The sequence below is a fragment of the Cetorhinus maximus genome, chromosome 17 (assembly GCF_964194155.1).
Source record: "Cetorhinus maximus chromosome 17, sCetMax3.hap1.1, whole genome shotgun sequence".
NCBI lineage: Eukaryota > Metazoa > Chordata > Chondrichthyes > Lamniformes > Cetorhinidae > Cetorhinus > Cetorhinus maximus.
This window is the reverse complement of record NC_135895.1, coordinates 74515483-74535144: the sequence shown is the minus strand read 5'-3', so window position 1 is coordinate 74535144 and position 19662 is coordinate 74515483. Positions and strand designations below refer to the sequence as shown.

Below are 19662 nucleotides of genomic sequence, written 5' to 3'. Positions count from 1 at the left end.
GGTGGACCGTACATATTAATGGGTTTTCCCAACAGATGGGTAGAATGCCTCAGCAGATTGCCATTCATTTATCGTCATGGCCTAGATAAGGAAAAGCTGTAATTTACCATACCTTATCAATAATAGATTGCATGTGAGATTTGTGTGACAGGTCTCCATAAAGGAGGGAGGACCATTGATCAGGAGCGATGCGAAGGCCGGCTTCCATGGCAATCTGCACAATCTGTGAGTCATGTTCCCGCCGTAGTGCTTCATATGTCCGAAACTCCTCCTTCAGCTGCATCAGGGAAGAATCTTCATCTCTCTTTGTGACCTGCGACAGTGAATAACCATTAACTAAAAAAGGCTCAGAAACAGAGTAACCATTAAGCACAGGCTCAGAAACAGAATAACTGTTAAGCACAGGCTCAGAAACAGAGCAACCATTAAGCACAGGCTCTGAAACAGAGTAACCGTTAAATGCAGAAACAGCAAAGAAATTTGTTCCAGTTCTAACTGAAATTGAACAGCAGAGGAGACCATTTGGCCCATTGTGCCTGTGATTTTGGTAGAACTATCCAACTAGTCCAACATCTCAATCTTTCCCAATATCCCAATATTTCCTTTTCAACTATTTATTTAATTCTCTCTTGAAAGTTCATATTGAATCTGTTTTCATTGCCTTTACAGGCAGTGCATTCCAGATCACAACAACTCCCTGCGCTGGTTGGAGTCGATCATAGCACAAAGAGAGATGGTTGTGGTTGTTGAAGGTCAATTAGCTCAGCTCCAGGACATCACTGGAGGAGTTCCTCAGGGTAGTATCCTAGGCCCAGCCATCTTCAGCTGCTTCATCAATGACCTTCCTTCCATCATAAGGTCAGAGGTGGGGATGTTTGCTGGTGATTGCACAATGTTTAGCACCATTCGTGACTCCTCAGATATTGAAGCAGCCCATGTCCAAATGCAGCAAGACCTGAATAATATCCAGGTAGAGCAGTAGAAGCTAGCCAGCCCCATGTGTCCCAGAGGACATGGGACCGAAAAGGGACTGTCCCATCCCTACAGTAACTACACTGGGGAAATCATTACCCTGTGAGCAAGTCCACGCTTGCCACCATCCAAAGGGCAGAGCAAGTGTTGCAGTTAACTTCCAGGCATCCAAAACAGGTGGGCAATGCTGAGTTGAGGAGAGGGAAGCAAAAAGGCTGGGATGGGAGTGGCAAAGGCTGCGGGAGATGCCGCCAAAGAGGGGCTAGCAAAATCCTTCTCCCTGGGGATTAATCCCCAAACCCAGTCAGCAAATTTAAATAGAATGGAGCCCGTGTCCCCGCGGGATGAGCAGGAGGTCTGGCTGTCTGAAATCATCTTTTCAATTTTAGAAGAGGGATGCCAAGAAAGTCCCCAGGCCTGGCCAGCAAACTTAAAACAAAATAAACACTTCCTCTGTTGGATGAGCAGGAGGTGTGGCTACCCAAACCTGCCTTTCCGAATTTGGAGGCAGACCCGAGAGATTCCTCAAGTATCCTAGAACTAAATATAGTTCTAGTCCTAGAACTAAATATAGTATAAGCATGGCAAGTTTCAGGAACCTTGGATAACGAAGGATATTGTGAGATTAGTCAAAAAGAAAAGGGAAGCATTTGTAAGGGCTAGAAGGCTGGGAACAGATGAAGCCCGTGGAGAATACAAAGAAAGTAGGAAGAAACTTAAGCAAGGAGTCAGGAGGGCTAAAAGAGGTCATGAAAAGTCACTGGCAACCAGGATAAAGGAAAATCCCAAGGCCTTTTATACATATGTAAAGGGCAAGAGGGTAGCCAGGGAAAGGGTGGGCCCACTCAGGGACAGAGGTGGGCCCACTCAGGGACAGAGGTGGGAATCTGTGTGTGGAGCCAGAAGAAATGGGAGAGATACTGAATGAATACTCCTCATCAGTATTCAACAAAGAGGACTTAGCGGTCAATTTGTCTAGGGAAGAGTGTGTAGATAGCCTGGATCATGTTGAGATCAAAAAAGAGGATGTGGTAGGCGTCTTGAAGAATATTAAGGTGGATAAGTCCCCAGGGCCAGATGGGATCTACCCCAGAGCACTGAGGGAGGCATGGGAGGAGATTGCTGGGGCCTTGACAGAAATCTTTGTATCCTCACTGGCTACGGGTGAGGTCCCAGAGGACTGGAGAATGGCCAATGTTGTTCCATTGTTTAAGAAGGGTAGCAGGGATAATCCAGGAAATTACAGGCCGCTGAGCCTTACGTCAGTGTTAGAGAAATTATTGGAGAAGATTCTTCGTGACAGGATTTACTACCATTTGGAAGCAAATGAGCGTATTAGTGAGAGGCAGCATGGTTTTGTGAAGGGGAGGTCGTGTCTCACTAACTTGATCGAGTTTTTCGACGAAGTGACAAAGATGATCGACGATGGAAGGGCAGTGGATGTTATATACATGGATTTCAGTAAGGCCTTTGACAAGGTCCCTCATGGCAGACTGGTACAGAAGGTAAAGTCGCACGGGATTAGAGGTGAGCTGGCAGGATGGATACAGAATTGGCTTGGTCATAGAAGACAGAGGGTAGCAGTGGAAGGGTGGTTTTCTGAATGGAGAGCTGTGACTAGTGGAGTTCCGCAGGGATCAGTGCTGGGACCTTTGCTGTTTGTGGTATACGTAAATGATTTGGAGGAAAATGTAACTGGGCTAATCAGTAAGTTTCAGACGACACCAAGGTTGGAGGAGTTGCAGATAGTGAAGAGGATTGTCAAAGGATACAACGGGATATAGTACGGTTGGAGTCTTGGGCAGAGAAATGGCAGATGGAGTTTAATCCGGACAAATGCGAGGTAATGCATTTTGGAAGGTCTAATACAGGCAGGAATTATACAGTAAATGGCAGAACCCTTAAGTGCATCGACGGGCAGAGGGATCTGGGTGTACAGGTCCACAAGTCACTGAAAGTGGCAATGCAGCTGGATAAGGTAGTCAGGAAGGCATATGGCATGCTTGCCTTCATTGGCAGGGGTATTGAGTATAAAAATTGGGAAGTCATGCTGCAGCTGTATAGAACCTTGGTTAGGCCACACTTGGAATATTGCGTGCAATTCTGGTCACCACATTACCAGAAGGATATGGAGGCGTTGGAGAGGGTGCAGAGGAGGTTTACCAGGATGCTGCCTGATCTGGAGGTTATTAGCTATGAGGAGAGGTTGGAGAAACTCGGATTGTTCTCACTAGAGTGACAGAGATTGAGGGGCGACTTGATACAAGTTTACAAAATTATGAGTGGCATGGACAGAGTAGATAGTCAGAAGCTTTTTCCCAGGGTGGAAGAGTCAATTACTAGGGGACATAAATTCAAGGTGAGAGGAGAAAACTATAGAGGAGATGTGCAGGGCAAGTTTTTTACGCAGAGGGTAGTGAGGGTCTGGAATTCGCTGCCAGAGGAGGTGGTGGAAGCAGGTACGATAGTGGTGTTTAAGAGGCAGCTTGACAAATACATGAATAGGATGGGAATAGAGGGATACGGACCCTGGAAGTGCAAAATGTTTTAGTTGACGGGCAATATGATCGGCGCAGGCTTGGAGGGCCGAAGGGCCCGTTCCTGTGCTGTACTTTTCTTTGTTCTAAATAGCGACCTGGAGCAGGGAAAAAAATAGTGAGGGAGATGCTCCACATAGCCGAAGAGCCTGAAAGAAGACTGGTTTACAAGGATGGTTCTAGGGATGAGAAACTTCAGCTATTGGATAGATTGGAGAGGTTGGGACTATTCACCTTGGAGAGAAGGCGGCTAAGAGGAGATTTGATAGAGATGTTCAAAATCATGAGGGGGCTGGATAGAGTAGATAGGGAGAAGCTGTTCCCTCTTGTAAAAGGATCAAGAACCAGAGGGCACAGATTTAAAGTGATTTGCAAAAGAAGCAAATGTGACGTGAGAAACAGCTTTTTCACACAGCGAGTGGTTCGGGTTTGGAATGCACTGCCTGGAAATGTGGCAGAGGCAGGTTCAATTGAGGCATTCAGAAGGGCATTAGATGATTATTTGAATAGAAACAATGTGCAGGGGGATGGGGAAAAGGCAGGGCAATGGCACTAGGTCATAATGCTCATTTGGAGAGCTGGTGCAGACATGATGGATTGAATGACTTCCTTCTGTGCCGTTAATATTCTGTGATTTCCCCTGCTAACTGTGTGTCTGATGTGCCAACGTAAATGATGGATGCCTGTACACTTCTCCACTTCCTATTTTTCCTTCCCTAAGACCAAAAAGAAATGAAATGAAATGCAATTCATTTTATTTTCTCCAAGGCAGGAGCCATGTCCCGGCCAGGAAACCGGAAAGGAAATATCTTTCTCTACATCAATCTGGCTACTTTATAAAATTATTTTTTTCTGTTTTTCAAAATGGACAGTTGCTGGGTGGATAAAGGTGGTTGCAGCTGATCACATGCTGGTTAGATTCTAAGCTGATCCAATGGACAAAGGCTACCTTATCATCCTGGAATGTAACTTGCATTGTATAATCGTTCCAGCCAAACCAACACAAAGGATTCATAGACGATAAATCTGCACCAGTCAGCTATGGACAAAGGTGGAGCTATTGTGGCTCCTAATCTTCAATGTTACGCTAACGGCCCCACTTTTACCTGCTCCAAAGCACAATGGGTTTCAACCAGGCACCTCATTGGCTGAATAGCTCGACCTGAAACCACCCTGTCACATGACCGAGGCTTGAGCTGCTTGAATTCCTTTAATTATACAGCTTTTGAATTTTATCTTCAGTCCTTGTTTGACCTCAGAAGAGGAGCAGGACTGCAGGCAAGTAGCCTACCACTGTCTACCATTTTATCATCTAACAGATAGCAGCAGAAAAAGCTCTGTCCAGGTGAAGTCCCTGGCCCTCATCTACACTGTGAACTACTGGAGCACTGGAACTTCTGTATCTATGCCTTCAAGGCTAATTCGTCTCGACGTGCCTCGTCCCATTGTGGAAGTTCTCGCTTCTGAAAAGTCGGATCATCCTGCAACAGTTTCAGCCTGCTAACCTCTGAAGGAATACGTCAATGGACTTTTGATTCTGGACTCACATAGAACCATAACTCTTATTTTTATTGTGGTCTTGCCCTGTACCCCTTTATTTCCCTGATCCCTCTTTTATTGTATGAGTGCGTAAAGGGATGGACATTGCAAAACCCCCTCCCGCGTTTTGTGTGTGTAGAATAAACCAACCCTCTTATTTTACCGTATCTCAGGTTTGCTGTGGAATTATTAACAGAAGATTGGATCACTCCAAACTGAAGGGTTGGAGAAACTACGCCACCACTTATAAAGGGGGAAATCAAAAAACAAAAGCATCTTTCTGTTTACGGACTGGTAGTGAGGGGAGAAATCAGCACTGTTTAGATTAATCCCCCTCCGGTCCATAATAGGAGCAATTCTTCAGATTCGTCACATAACTGAAGTCCCTCAGCAATGGTAGCATTCTGGTAAATATCCTCTGCAACAACCTGACATCCTTCATTGGTGTCCAGAATTAAACATAATACTCCAGCTGAGACCTTACCAGTGATTTTGAAAGGTTTAGCAGAATGTTCCTGATTTTTTACTATATGGCTCTATTTATAAAGCTAAGGATCCCAGACATTTTTAAACAACCTTATTAACTTGCCCTGTCAAAGGTTTGTGTGCGGGTATCGCCAGGTCCTATGCTCCTGCAACCCCTTTAAAACTACCATTTTGTTTACATTGCCCAACATCATTCTTCCTTTCAAAATGCAACACTTCACATTTCTCTACATTAATTTTTATCAGCAAAGCCTTTGACAAGGTCCCACATGGGAGACTTATAAAGAAGACAAATGCACATGGAATACAGGGCAATTTAATAAGGTGGATTCAAAATTGACGTAGTTGTAGGAGACAGAGGGTGATGACAGAAGGCTGCTTTAGTGACTGGAAGCCTGTGTTCAGTAGCCTACCACAGGGATCTGTGCTGGGTCCCCTATTATTCAGCATTTATATAAACAACAAGGATGACTATGTGGGGGGTAGGATTAGTAAGTTTGCAGGTGACACAAAGATTGGCCTGTTGGTTAAGAGTGAGGTTGAGTGTCTTGGGCTACAGGGAGATATAGACGGGATGGTCAAATGGGCAGATAAGTGGCAGATGGAATTTAACCCTGAAAGGTGTGAGGTGAAACACTTTGAAAGGGGTAATTTGACAAGGAAGTATTCAATGAACGGCATGGCACTAGGAAGTTCTGAGGAACAAAGGTACCTTGGCGTGTGTGTCCATAGATCTCTGAAGGCAGAGGGGCAGGTTAGTGGGGTGGTGAAAAAGGCATATGGGACGCTTGCCTTTATCAATCGAGGCATAGATTACAAAAGTAGGGAGGTCATGTTGGAGTTGTATAGAACCTTGGTGAAGCTACAGCTGTGTGCAGTTCTGGTCGCCACATTATAGGAAGGATGTGCTTTCACTGGAGGAGGTGCAGAGGAGATTCACCAGGGTGTTGCCTGGGATGAAACATTTAAGTTATGAAGAGAGGCTGGATAGACTTGGGCTGTTTTCGTTGGAGCAGAGAAGACTGAGGGGCGACCTGATCGAGGTGTACAAGATTATGAGGGGCATGGACAGGGTGGATAAGGAACAGCTGTTCCCCTTTGTTGAAGGGTCAGTCACGAGGGGACACAAGTTCAAGGTGAGGGACAGGAGGTTTAGGGGGGTGTGAGGAAAAACTTTTTTACCCAGAGGGTGGTGACAGTCTGGAATGCGCTGCCTGGGAGGGTGGTGGAGGTGGGTTGCCTCACATCCTTTACAAAGTACCTGGATGAGCACTTGGCACGTCACAACATTCAAGGCTATGGGGCAAGTGCTGGTAAATGGGATTAGGTAGGTAGGTCAGGTGTTTCTCACGTGTCGGTGCAGACTCGATGGGCCGAAGGGCCTCTTCTGCACTGTGTGATTCTGTGATGTATTTGCTTATTTCACCAGTCTGTTCATGTCTTCTTATAGGGTACTACGATCCTTCTCATTGTTTACTACAGTAATTTGCATTTATATAGCACTGTAAACATGGTAAAGCATCCCAAGACATTCCACAGGAGCATTAGCTGTCAAATTTTGATATCGGGCTACAAAAGGAAATATTGGAACAAGTGACCAAATGCTTGGTCAAAGAGGTATATTTCAAGGAGTGTCTTAAAGGAAGATAGACAAGAGAGGTGAGGAGGTTTAGGGAGGGAATTCCAGGGCTTAGGCCCTTATCAGTTGAAGGCATGGCCACCAATGCTGGAGTGATAAAAACTGAGGATGTGCATGAGGCCAAGATTGGAAGAGCGCAAAGATCTCAGAGGTTTGTAGAGTTTGAAGAAGTTACAGAAAAGGTCAGGGGTGAGGCCACGCAGAGATCTGAAACAAGGATGAGAATTTTAAAAATCCAGGTGTTGCTGGAGTGGGAGCCAACGTAGGTCAGTGAGCAGCAGGAGTGATGGATAAGTGGGATTTGGTGTGAGTTAGGATACAGATAGCAGAGTTTGGATGAGTACAAGTTTATGGAGGGCGGTAGATGGGAAGGTCACCGGGAAAGCATTGGAATAGTCAATTCTATAGACCACTAAATTGATGACTGCTTCAGCAGCAGATGGGCTGAGACAGGGTCAGAGAGGTGGGGTATTATGGAGGTGAAAGTTGGTGATCTTGATGGAGTGGATATGGGGTCTGAAGCTCATCTTGAGGAACTTAGGACACCAATGTTGCCAGTGGTCTGCATCAGCTTCAGGCAGTGGTCAGGGAGGTGAATGGAGTCAGTAGCTTGGGAATGGAGTTTGTGGCAGGGACCAAAGACAATGTTTAGTTGCAGGAAATTTCTGTTCTAACAATACTGGATAGCAGACATACAGCATGACAAATCAAAGGCATTGGAGAGGTTGAAGGGAATGATGGTGAGGTAGGGCTGGGTGCCGTCAGCTTACATGTGAAATGCAACATTAATGAGCTCTGTATCATCAGCAGGCTTTTGAAATTCTGCCCTTTATGCATGTTTGAGTCAACAATACAGATCAATTTATTATTTGGCATGGCGGATGCCCTTAAACTAAATTAGTGACCTTTAGTCTGCACATTTCAACTGGGGCCAAAGACCTACTTTGAAGCAGGAGGCTCTGTATAGCAGCTGCACCACGTGTCCAATGCTGGTCTTTGAGGCTTGAGGAAATCGGGGTTCCAGTCTCTGGACTACAAACAGCACCAAGACTTTTCTGGAGAGTGCGGAGCCATCTTCTAGTGCAAGTAGGACAAGTTTGAGGGCTTCTTCCTGCATAGCTGGGAGCAGAGAGGCCATTAATCCAAGGTTGCAAAAATCAATCACTCTCCACCCTACCAGTCTCTCACCACTTCTAATCCTGTCTTTAGCATATAGTTACTGTCCTATATTACCTCCAATCCCTCCCCAACCTCTCATTCGTCCAAACCTGCCCACACTACATTTCCTCCAATCTCAAACTAATTATTTAGTTTATATTTACAACTCTTAATAATAGTTTATTTGACTCTGCCAATTCTTATGTGAGAATTCTAGGATCCACAGAGTAAGATTTAAAACAGAGGAAACACTGTTAAATTGCACAGACGAAGTAGAAAATGGTCCTTTCAAATAGTGCTTCTAACACTGATACTCTTTGGATCTTGGGTAAAGGGATATAGTTGGGACAGTGTAAAGGGAACTTTACTCTGTATCTAACCCCATGCTGTACCTACCCTGGGAGTGTTTGATGGGATGGTGTAAAGGGAACTTTACTCTGTATCTAACCCGTGCTGTTCCTGCCCCGAGAGTGTTTGATTAGGTCGGTGTAAAGGGAGCTTTGCTCTGTTTCTAACCCTTGCCCTGGCAGTGTTTGATGGGACATTCAGAGAGGGCTTTGCTCTGTTTCTAACCCTTGCTCTGGGACTGCACAAGGCTGATCCAAAAATCATAGAAACAAACCATTTGTTTGAAGAAAGTGTCTAATATCCTGAAGTGGTAACATACACAGGGAGTATTAAAAGTCAACCGCCATTCAGTACTGTACCTGGTCCAAGAAACTGGCAGCCTCTGGCTCTGACAGCTGCCCAGAGATTGGATGACAGTTGTTGTGGGTTCTGATGCTGAAGGATGAGTTCAGTAACAGTGCGCTCCCCTAGCGAGCGGGCAGCTCTCATCGCCCGGATTCGGCCTTCTTCTTCCACCAGCTGACAGTGAACCAGTGTAACCAGTTTCCTCTGCATGGGCCTGCTCAGCACACTCTGCGCAGCACTGCTGAGCACCACACCTGCAATAGAACACAACACAGCTTAGCACAGGGCAATGGACAGGGAGACAATGTAACTGCACAGGGACAGATTTAGGCAGCTTTCCAACTGGCATCAGGCTGGGCCTCTGTCTACATATAGTGCACCAACATTCATCGCGTACTGTGTCAAGAATATGGACATCAAACCGAAGCAGGCAAAGGGAGTCAGCCATCTTCGACAGGGCAATGTCCGGCAATCCTGCAATTCTGCACTGTCCAAGAACTCAGATTTCTATATCACAGTGCGAGACTTACAACCTCACAGAGACACCCGAGAAAAGGGAATCACACATCGTGTAGCAAGGCCCCACCGAGAGAGTCCCCACAGCTAGTCATTTTGCAAAGGACATTCTGGCAGAAATAGGAATTTCTGTCCCCCTATGACATGATTTTAAAAGTTAACTCTATGTTCAAATTAAAAATGCCACCAGCCATCTGTGTTATTGCGAGACTTCCCTTTTCAGTTTGGCTGCTGGAATTTCTGCTCTAAACTGACCTTCATTGTTTCAGGCTGTGTTTTGCCTGTTGTCCACTCTGCTCCCTTTGTTAATTCACCTCAGTAACAGCCTCTGTCATTTCCTGGGCCACTGGGTGGTAAGAGCCAGTCAGACTGTGGGTCATTCTGAACTTGCATCTCTACAGTGCCTTTAACATTGTAAAATATTCCAGGGCACTTCACAAGAGTGTAATCAGATAAGAGTTGACACCAAGCAAAGAAAGATGTTTGGAGCAGTGACTGAAAGCTCTTTCAAACAGGGAGATTTTAAAGAGCATTTAAAGGAGAGGAAGGTAGAGTGTGGGAAACCCAGAATTTAGAGTCTAGCAGCTGTGGGCATTGCCACCAATGGTGGAGTGAAGGAAGCAGGAGATGGACAAAAGGTGAAATTAGAGGGATTCAGGGTCTTGGCTCTTCCTATCTCTGCAACCACCAAGGCCAAGGAGGATTTTAACATCAACAGGAGGAGATACTGCCCCAGAGCTCATCATCATATGTGACAGCAGTCTGCTCATCAAAATGATCTACAAACAGGCAATCCTGAAAACCAGTGGACTTTCTTGAGGTTGTCCATTTCTTCTATACTTTCAGAAGCAGTCTGAATTCTACAAGAAATGATCTTGGGGAATCTGCCATGAGAGATGCTGCTAACACCACTGAGCCACCCGCTTGCTTGAAAATTGGATGGCCAGCCCCAGGCATTGCCCCTGACCAACCTGCTGCATGGAATGCCATTTTGGGATAGTAAATGGCTGTAGCTTCCTGTTCCGCACTGGCATTATTCTGTGGTGTGGGTTGAAGCAAAGGGGGAGGGGGGTGGGGCACCATGAAGGGGAGTCAGGGATGGCACAGGGATTTTTAAAAAATGGGGCCCTGCTCTAAACAAACACTGACTGGAGTATTTCTCACGTGCTTCTCGGATACAAGTAAGGAGACTTCAGGGCGGGGATACAGGGGCTGGATACCTAATGCAATTCAGATGATTGGGAACCTCCTATCAGAACCACAGAGAGGGCAGCAGTGGCAAAGGTCACACTGGGGGACAGGGTTGACGCCGGGGTGGGGGGAGCAGGGGAAGGGTGTCATTCTGAATTACGACCTGTGAACTGGGCGCCCAGATCACGATGCACTGGTATGCATACAGAGGCTACTGGATGACGGAGTAAAGCCAAGGCAAATACATTTCTGCCATTTCTCAATTAATACTTTCAACTGGCCTTTACATAAGCCTTTATATTAATTCTCTTCTTTATTGATTATTGTCCCCAATAGGTTTTCCACTAAGAATTTTCCTGCTCAAGACGTTGTTTTTGTTTTCAATACCCAATTGCTAGCGAATGTAAGTTTGATTATTGCGCAGATGTGTAAACAATTTTATCTGCAAATTAGTCTGAAGGAGTAGGTTAGTCAATGCGCAGGTGTCCAGCAGTCTAGAATTTTAAATGTTCTGAAATGGAAAGGGAGCATGGTAGATAGGAAATAGGAGCAGGAGTAGGCCACTCGGCCCCTCGAGCCTGCTCTGCCATTCAACTAGATCATGGCTGATCTTCTACCTCAATGTTTTTTCCATACAATCCCCATATCCCTTGATGTCTTTAATAGTTTACCTAGTCTTTAATGTCCTCCAATAAGTAATGGACAGTGATACAGAGTTAATTGTTAGATCTTGGTAAAGTAATACCCGAGGCAGAGAACGAAGACACAAACCTTAGTACCTTTGACACTCGGTCTGTACATTGAAAATGTAATTGGAAAAAGTGCTAAGGAAAACGTCCAAACTACACAGGTAATAACTTTCCCACACCCCAGAAGCTTCTATAAAAGGGTGTGACTTACACACAGAATTTCAGACGACAGGATAGGTCATTATTATTCTATTTCACCAGTCACAAGTACACTGTGCACAGACTCCCCAGTACCGCCTGCAGCTTGTTTCCTTATAATGCAGGCAGTCACAACAGAACAATGCCTGATACAAATATTGTTCTACCAACATCACTGGGCGTGGGACTCCACCCAACCTCTCAATTAGATTCTAGTCTGTAACTCACTCCAGGGTATCTGTAATTCTATATATAAAATCTCCTGAACACCTCAATTAGATTCCAGTCAATAACTCACTCCTGGGTATCTGTACCACCCAAACCCCTCGATTAGATTCCAGTCTGTAACTCATTCCCGGGTATCTGTTATTCTATATATAAACCACCCACACCCCTCGATTAGATTCCAGTCTGTAACTCACTCCCGGCTATCTGTTGTTCTATATATAAACCACCCACACCCCTCGATTAGGTTCCAGTCTGTAACTCACTCCTGGGTATCAGTTCTGAACAAGAGTCACATTGTGCTCGCAATGTTAACTCTGTTTCTCTCTGCACAGATGCTGCCAGACTTGCTTAGTTTTTACAGCATTTTCTGTTTTTATTTCAGATCTTCAACATCCACACCATTTTGCTTTTATTATCCTGGGTATCTATTATTCTATATACAAACCACCCAAACCCCTCGATTAGATTCTCATCTGGACCTCACTCCTGGGTATCTGATATTTTATATATAAACCACCCAAACCCCTTGAGTAGATTCCAGTCTGTAACTCATTCCCGGGTATGTTATTTTATATATAAACCACCCAAACCCCTCGATTAGATTCCAGTCTGTAACTCACTCCTGGGTATCTATTATTCTATATATAAACCCCGAACCCCTCGATTAGATTCCAGTCTGTAACTCGCTCCCGGGTATCAGTTTATAAATAAAATAACAATCAGAGCTCCGTGATTAGATTCTAGTCTGTAATTCACTCTGGTTATCTGTTACTCTATATATAAAGCACCTGAAGCATTTGATTGGATTCCAATGAGTAGCACATTCCCAAAAAAGCTGCCAATAAATAAATCGCTCTCGGATATTTTACTACAGTTGTACAGGGCATTAGTGAGATCACATCTAAAGCACCTTGTACTGTTTTGGTCTCCTTATTTAGGAAAGGACAAAATTTCATTAGAAGCAGTTCATGCAAGGTTCACTTGACTGATTCCTGGAATGAGGGGGTTTATCCTATGAGGAAAGATTGCAAAGGTTGGGCCTATAACCATTGGAGTTTAGAAGAATGAGAGGCAATCTTATTGAAACATATAAGATCCTGATGGGACTTGACAGGGTGGATGCTGAAAGGACATTTCCCCTTGTGGGAGAGGCTAGAGCTAGAGGACAGTCTCCAACTTAAGACGGAGATGAAGAGAAATCTTTTTCTCTCAGAGGGTCACGAGTCTGTGGAACTGTCTTCCTCAGAGAGCAGTGGAGGCAGAGTCATTGTATATTTTTAAGGTTGGATTAGATAGGTTCTTGATTGACAAGGGGTCAAAGAGTTTGGGGGTTGAAAGGAAAGTGGAGTTGAGGCCACAATTAGATCAGCCGTGATCTTATTGAAAGACAGAGCAGGCTCGAGGGGTTGAATGGCCTACTCCTACTTCATATGTTAGCATACAGTGGGAATGCCCCAAGTGGACTGCAGGTACCTCTGGTGCTGCTGAGTGGTTTGAGGTACAGTGCCAGTTCTTCCACACATTTCTTTGCCTCCTCGTAGTGTTTGGTATTTTCTGCTCCAGTACACAGGGTGACAGACTGCGGCTCCGGAATCTGTACGTAACCAGAGCAAAGGGAAAAGCTGTTAACTATATATAATTAACAATGAAACAATATACTCTAATAATATTTCATAATAGATTAATGTAACACAATACATTGATGAACTTTAACACTGTTCACATGAGGGGAACATATTTTAATGTAATACTTTAACTGGGATTAATCTTAATGGCTGAGGCCTCCATTTGATTGGACAATCAGTTTTATAATGTAACACCCTGTACCTTTCATGACTTCAGGACATCCAAAAACTCTTAACAGTCATTGAAGCGCTTCTGAAGTGTAGTTGTTGTTGCACTGTAGGAAATAATATTGTAATGCTACAGGTTATATCAACAAAACTCAGAGTACCCAAACACAGGACTGAGCAATAAGTACCCAGCAGATGTGTCCTTGGTCCTTCAACATAAGTTTTCCCCAGAGACAAGCTTCAGCCTCTTTGAGTAAAGTGATAGAGTGCAATGGGAAGATACGACTTCAGTTCGAGTTTGTCCCTGTTTTGACACTGTCAGCCATGGCCATGGAATCAAATCCCTCTAACAGATTTGGACAAATAATCCAGGCCATAATGAGGGAATGCTGCATTGTTGGAGATGCTGTCAGGTGAGGCAGATATAAAAGATCCACAGTACAGTAATAAACTTGACGTACCGGACAGGTTTTTTATTTAAAACAGATAACTTTATTACAGAGCTCTTGTAGAAGCCACATGCTTCAACCAGATCCACAACTAGAAAGCCCCGTCCCTAAGATTAGCCACACTTAGGGTTCATTTGTCAGAACAATCACGTGACCCCCTAAAGGCAGTAGGAAAGGTTTTACCTACAATCACTACGTTTCCTCTCCCTTTAAATTTTTTACATTTCTCATTGTAAGGAACATATCTTTTTATTTTCCATTGGACTGTGGATTACAATTACAATGGCTGCAGGTTGAAAGACACGTCCACTGAAACAGGATGAGAGACATATACAATGTTGCAGTCCTGGAACAGAGTGCGCCATGAAATACAGGATAGTGCCGGATAAGGGTCCTGAACCCAGGGAGCTTCCTGGCAACAACATTTTAATTGGCTCCTGACCAGGTTTCAAGTGAGAAGCAGTGCAACAGAGTAGCTCCTAGCCTGAAAGGAATGAGATATAAAACCTCTTTCTCCTATGTGTGGAAGATTCCAGTAATTCCACAACAATACTAGCTGGCCTTTTCTTCTCATCTCTATAACCTGCTCGCTCTCTGAAAACCCCTGTCAAGAGGCAAAAGGGGAAAATCACTGTTAGAGACATTGAAAGGCAAGTGCTCAAAACTAGTGAACTAAATACTGAAAGTGCTGGAAGACCACCTCATGTCATCAACAAGAACTGAAAGGAATTTGGAAGACATCGATCAAAATCAACCCATCAAATCCTGTACTCCGGAATTGATGCTATTGAACTGTTTTATCCCACCCTAAAAATCCATGGTTTTTTGTGTGTGTCTTATGTGTCTTGTATGTGTGTGAATAGGGATTTAAGAAGGGGTAGAGTTTGTTATAGAGTTAGAAATTAGAAGTCCACATTTTTTTTTTGCCACTGGTTAATGACAGTTTGTTTAATAAACAGTTATTTACTTATTAAGTTTACAAACCTGGCGTCTGTATTCTGTTAACCTGAATTAAACAGTTAGGTAGAATTGGGGCAATCTGGTGGTTTGGTTAAACTTTTCACATTTGTCACGGCTCGGGAAATAGTGGGGCTTGATATTACAAGGCACTAGTCCCGGGGATTCGTTACATTATTTACAAAGAATATCTTAATCCACAACATACATATACACAGGTCATGCAATTATGGATTAAGTCTCTGAGGTGGTTTTCTAATTCTGTTAGAGCGATGTAGCTCTACAACCTGAGATTCTCCCACTGGATTGACATAATCAGGAACTGCAACATCAGGGACATCCTTAGACTTGTAGTTCAGGATTAGGTAATTCAACAGAGACATCAGGTATGTCTATTCTAGGTCGATCTGGCACTTCAGGGATTAAAGGTTCGACATCAATTCCAGGTGGAATAGCTGGTTGTTGGAATGTCTCTCTACTCCTTACATGATCCACATGCTTTTGAACAATCCGGTCTTCCACTTCCACTTGGAATGACAAGGGTCCAGTTTCAGAGACAATTATACCAGGAGCTCAACTAGGACCAATTCCAAAATTCTGCATGAAAATTGTAGCTCTCACAGTAAAGTTTCGAGCTTTGCTATGAATATCATGATTCAATTTCTGACAACTCTTGGTTCTTCTCTACCTTCCCCTCTAAGTTTGCAAACACCAGACATAACCTTGTACGAAGGCAGCGTCTCATCAGTAATTCAGACGGTGTTCAACCCGTAGTTGCTTGAGGAGTCGTACAATAATTGAGATGAAAATGTGAAATTTGAGTTTCTAAAGTACCTTTGGGTAACTTCTTCATTCCTGATTTGAAAGTTTGCACAGCTCTTTCCGCTAACACCTTTGATGAGGGATGGTATGGTGCTATTTTAATATGTCTAATTCCATTTAAACTCACGAATCTCTGAAATTCCGTACTAGTGAAGGCAGTACCGTTATCCGAAACTATGGCTTCCGGTAGCCCATGTACACTAAAACATTGTGCGGCTTTACAACAGTTGCATACGATGTCAGTGATCTAACCTCATACACATCCATCTACTTAGAATGCGCATCGATCATCAATAAAAACATGGTAGCTAAAAAAATGGACCTACATCGTCTACATGTAGTCTAACTCAGGGTCAACCAGGCCACTACCACGGATGCAGTGGAACTGAGACAGGCAACTTGTGTTGTTGCTGACACTGGAGACAGTGCTTTACCATTCTATGTCACTGTCTATACCTGATCACCAGAGATGGCTTCGCGCAAGCACCTTCATCTACGAAATGCCTGAACGCGCACGGTGAAGCTCTGTCAAGAGTGGTTCTCTTCCTTGTGAAGGGATGACGACTCTTGACCCTCACAACAAGATTCCATCCTGACAACTTAACTCAGTTTTACAGGCATAGAACGGTTTGATTTCTTCAGATACTGGTGAATTTGACCATCCTTGCAATACCTGGTCTTGGGTTTTTGGCAAAATTGGATCTCGGTTCGTCCAATTCCTTAATTGCTTTGCACAGACCAGTGAGGAGTCCAAGAAATTCAACATAAGTACAACTTCTTGTGGCACTGGAGCATGTACAATGCTATCTGGTAACAGAAGACGACTGAGTGGATCTGCATTTGCAATATGCACACTAGGGCGGTGCATAAAGGTGTACTCATACGCTGATAATATCAAAGCCCAATGTTGAATTCTGGCTGAGGCTATCGGCAGAGTGCCTTTATTTTCACTCATAAACCCCTTGGCAGCTTATGATCCGGCTATGGTGATGAAATGTCAACCATGCAGATACGAGTGGAATTTCCTCACTCCAAATATGACTGATAAACCTTCCTTTTCAAGTTGTGAATAACCCTTCTCAGCTGCAGAGGGGGTTTTGGAGACATAGCCTTTTGGCCTTTCGGAACCATCTTCCATCCTGTGTGACAACACAGCTCCCACCCTGTATGGAGATGCACCACAGGTTAATATCAATTCTTTTGAAAGGTCATAATGTCTGAGTAGACAGGATGAGTGTAATAACTTCTTGACCTTTACGATGGCTTCTTTTGCTGCGCATTCCATGACCAACAATGGTTCTTTTTCAATAATAAGTGTAAAGGTGCTAACACTATTGACAAGTTTGGCAAGAAGCCACCATAATAATTTATCATGCCCAAAAAAGACTTGAGTTCAATGACACTGGTAAGAGAGGACCCTTCTTTGGTTGCCCTGACTTTCTCCTCTACTGGATGCAACCCTTCAGCGCATCTATTTGGTGACCCAAGTAAGTGACTTCTGTCACTTGGAATGTACACTTCAATCATACACTAGCTTCCAAAAATCTTGTTAAAGCCTCCTCTAGGTTGGCCAAATGTTCGGCTTCCGTTGATCCTGTGATCTAGGTACACTACAACTCGATGAAGTCCTTGCAATAGGTTTTCCCATGAACCTTTGGAAGATTGCACTGGCAGATGATACACCAAAGAGTAGGCGTGTATATTGGTACAGGCTCTTGTGCGTGTTGATGGTTACATACCCTCTAGATGTGCTGTCCACCTCTAGCTGTTGGTATGCATGGCTCATGTCCAGTTAGGTGTAGGATTTTCCTCCAACTAGCTTAGTGTCCAAATCTTCAATCCTCAGGATAGGATATTTGTCTAGTTTAACAGCCTTGTTCACAGTTAATCTGTAGTCTCCACAGATGGGAATAGATTGATCTGGTGTTGCCACAGGGACTGTGGGCGCTGCCCATTCCGAAAATTGGGCTAGCTGGATTATGCCCAGCTTCTCTAAGTGGCACAATTCTGCATTCACCTTCTCCCTCAGGGCATAAGGCATAGGTGTGGCCTTAATGAGCCAGGGTGTTGCCTTCGAATCTACATATATTTTTGTTTGTAAGCCTTTTATCTTTCCCAATTCATTACGAAATACGCGATTGTACTTCCTTAACAATTTAGGAATTCCTCCTGTTCTCACTTAGAATATTTCTGACCAGCTAAGCTTAATTTCTTGTAACCAATTGTGCCCCAGAAGACTAGGTCCTTCACCTGTCACGATGATCACTGGAAACTGGACTGTCTGTTGCCTACAGTACACAGATACTGTAGCAATACCTGTATTGATTGTCCAGTGTATGTCTTCAGCTGAGCCATGGTTTGCTGCAAAGTCAGTGACTGGATACCTTCATTTGGCTATTTAAACATGTGTTCTCTCACCACTATGGTTGATGGCTTTGTGTCTACCTCTATGATGAGAGGTTTCCCATTCACTTGCAGGGTGACGTTGACTGGTTCAGTTTTTACTGCTTTGACATTGTATAGGGAATAGATATCTGTATCAGCAGCTTCTGGTTCTGCTCTATTGCGCACTTCAATCATCTTGGTCTGCTGTCTGATTGGCTGTCTCAATTTCATCCTGCATTGCTTTATTACATGCACTTTTTTGTGGCAGTAGTAGCATTCTGCCTCTTTAAATCCGCAGGTTTCCGGTACATGGTTATCCCCACCTCGGTATCAGAGTAATTTCTGAATCACTGGTGACATGCTTCCACTATGCCTTTTATTTTTTGAGCTGTAGAGACTGCCTGCCGCCTCATGGCTGTCTCTCTGGTTTTCATGCTATGTCTGGCGTAGTGTACCCAGTCACTGACTTTGCAGCAAACCATGGCTCAGCTGAAGACATACACTGGACAGTCAATACAGGTATTGCTACAGTACCTGCGTACTATAGGCAACAGACAGTCCAGTTTCCATTGATCGTTGTGACAGGTGAAGGACCTAGTCTTCTGGGGCACAATTGGTTACAAAAAATTAAGCTTAGCAGGTCAGAAATATTCCATGTGAGAACAGGAGGAATTCCTAAGTTGCTAAGGAAGTACAATAGCGTATTTCATGATGAGTAAGTTCCCGCCTCAACTGAAGAACGGTGCCATGTTGCACTCTCTGTAAAGCCCGCAAGTCCCTCTCAGCACTCTCCATTGCTAGTGCTATTTCCATGGCGCGCTTCAAATCATTGTTAACTTCTGCAAGTAAATGGCGCGGAATGGCGTTGTTGTGAACTCTACAAACCAACCGGTCTCGCAACATGTCATTGAATGTATCTCCGAAGTTGCAGTGCTCAGTCAACTTTGTGATATAAGTTGTGATGGACTCACCCACCTTACTCTGGAGTTGAACTTAAACCTCTGCATAACTACCGATGGCTTCGGCTGAAAATGTGTCTTCATGAGGTCTACCAGCTTGTTAAAAGATTTAGAATTGGGCGCATTCGGGGCCGTCAGGCTACGGATGAGGTTTTATGTCTTGCTACCACAGACAATTAAAAGAATTGCTTTCTGCTTCTCCTCCACTGTTATTTCACTTGCCACAAAATAAAAACCTAGGCGCTCTATGTACTGGCTCCAGTCTTCCATCGACAAGTCATAAGGGTCGATTCCACCGAAAAGTGGCATGGTGATTAAACTTTTCTTTCTTCCTTTAAGGATTGATGTACTCACATTCACAATGTGAGGTGCAGTGTCAGAGCTATTTATCTTCATCACCATTTATAATGAACTCGATGTACCGGACAGATTTCTTACTTGAAACAGATAA

General features: G+C 44.1%; 1 protein-coding gene across 7 annotated transcripts in view; it reads right to left on the bottom strand.

Moving 5' to 3' along the window:
• LOC144692513 (roquin-1-like) overlaps nt 1–19662 on the bottom strand; it is a 158978-nt gene that overhangs the window by 59378 nt on the left and 79938 nt on the right. For all 7 annotated transcript variants that reach the window (XM_078561472.1, XM_078561471.1, XM_078561473.1 and 4 more), the window contains 4 exons: nt 13320–13440; nt 9039–9278; nt 8117–8292; nt 113–313 (listed from right to left, as the gene is read on the bottom strand). In XM_078561472.1, the coding sequence (XP_078417598.1) occupies nt 113–313; nt 8117–8292; nt 9039–9278; nt 13320–13440 (738 nt within the window). The remainder of the gene's footprint in view (nt 1–112; nt 314–8116; nt 8293–9038; nt 9279–13319; nt 13441–19662) is intronic.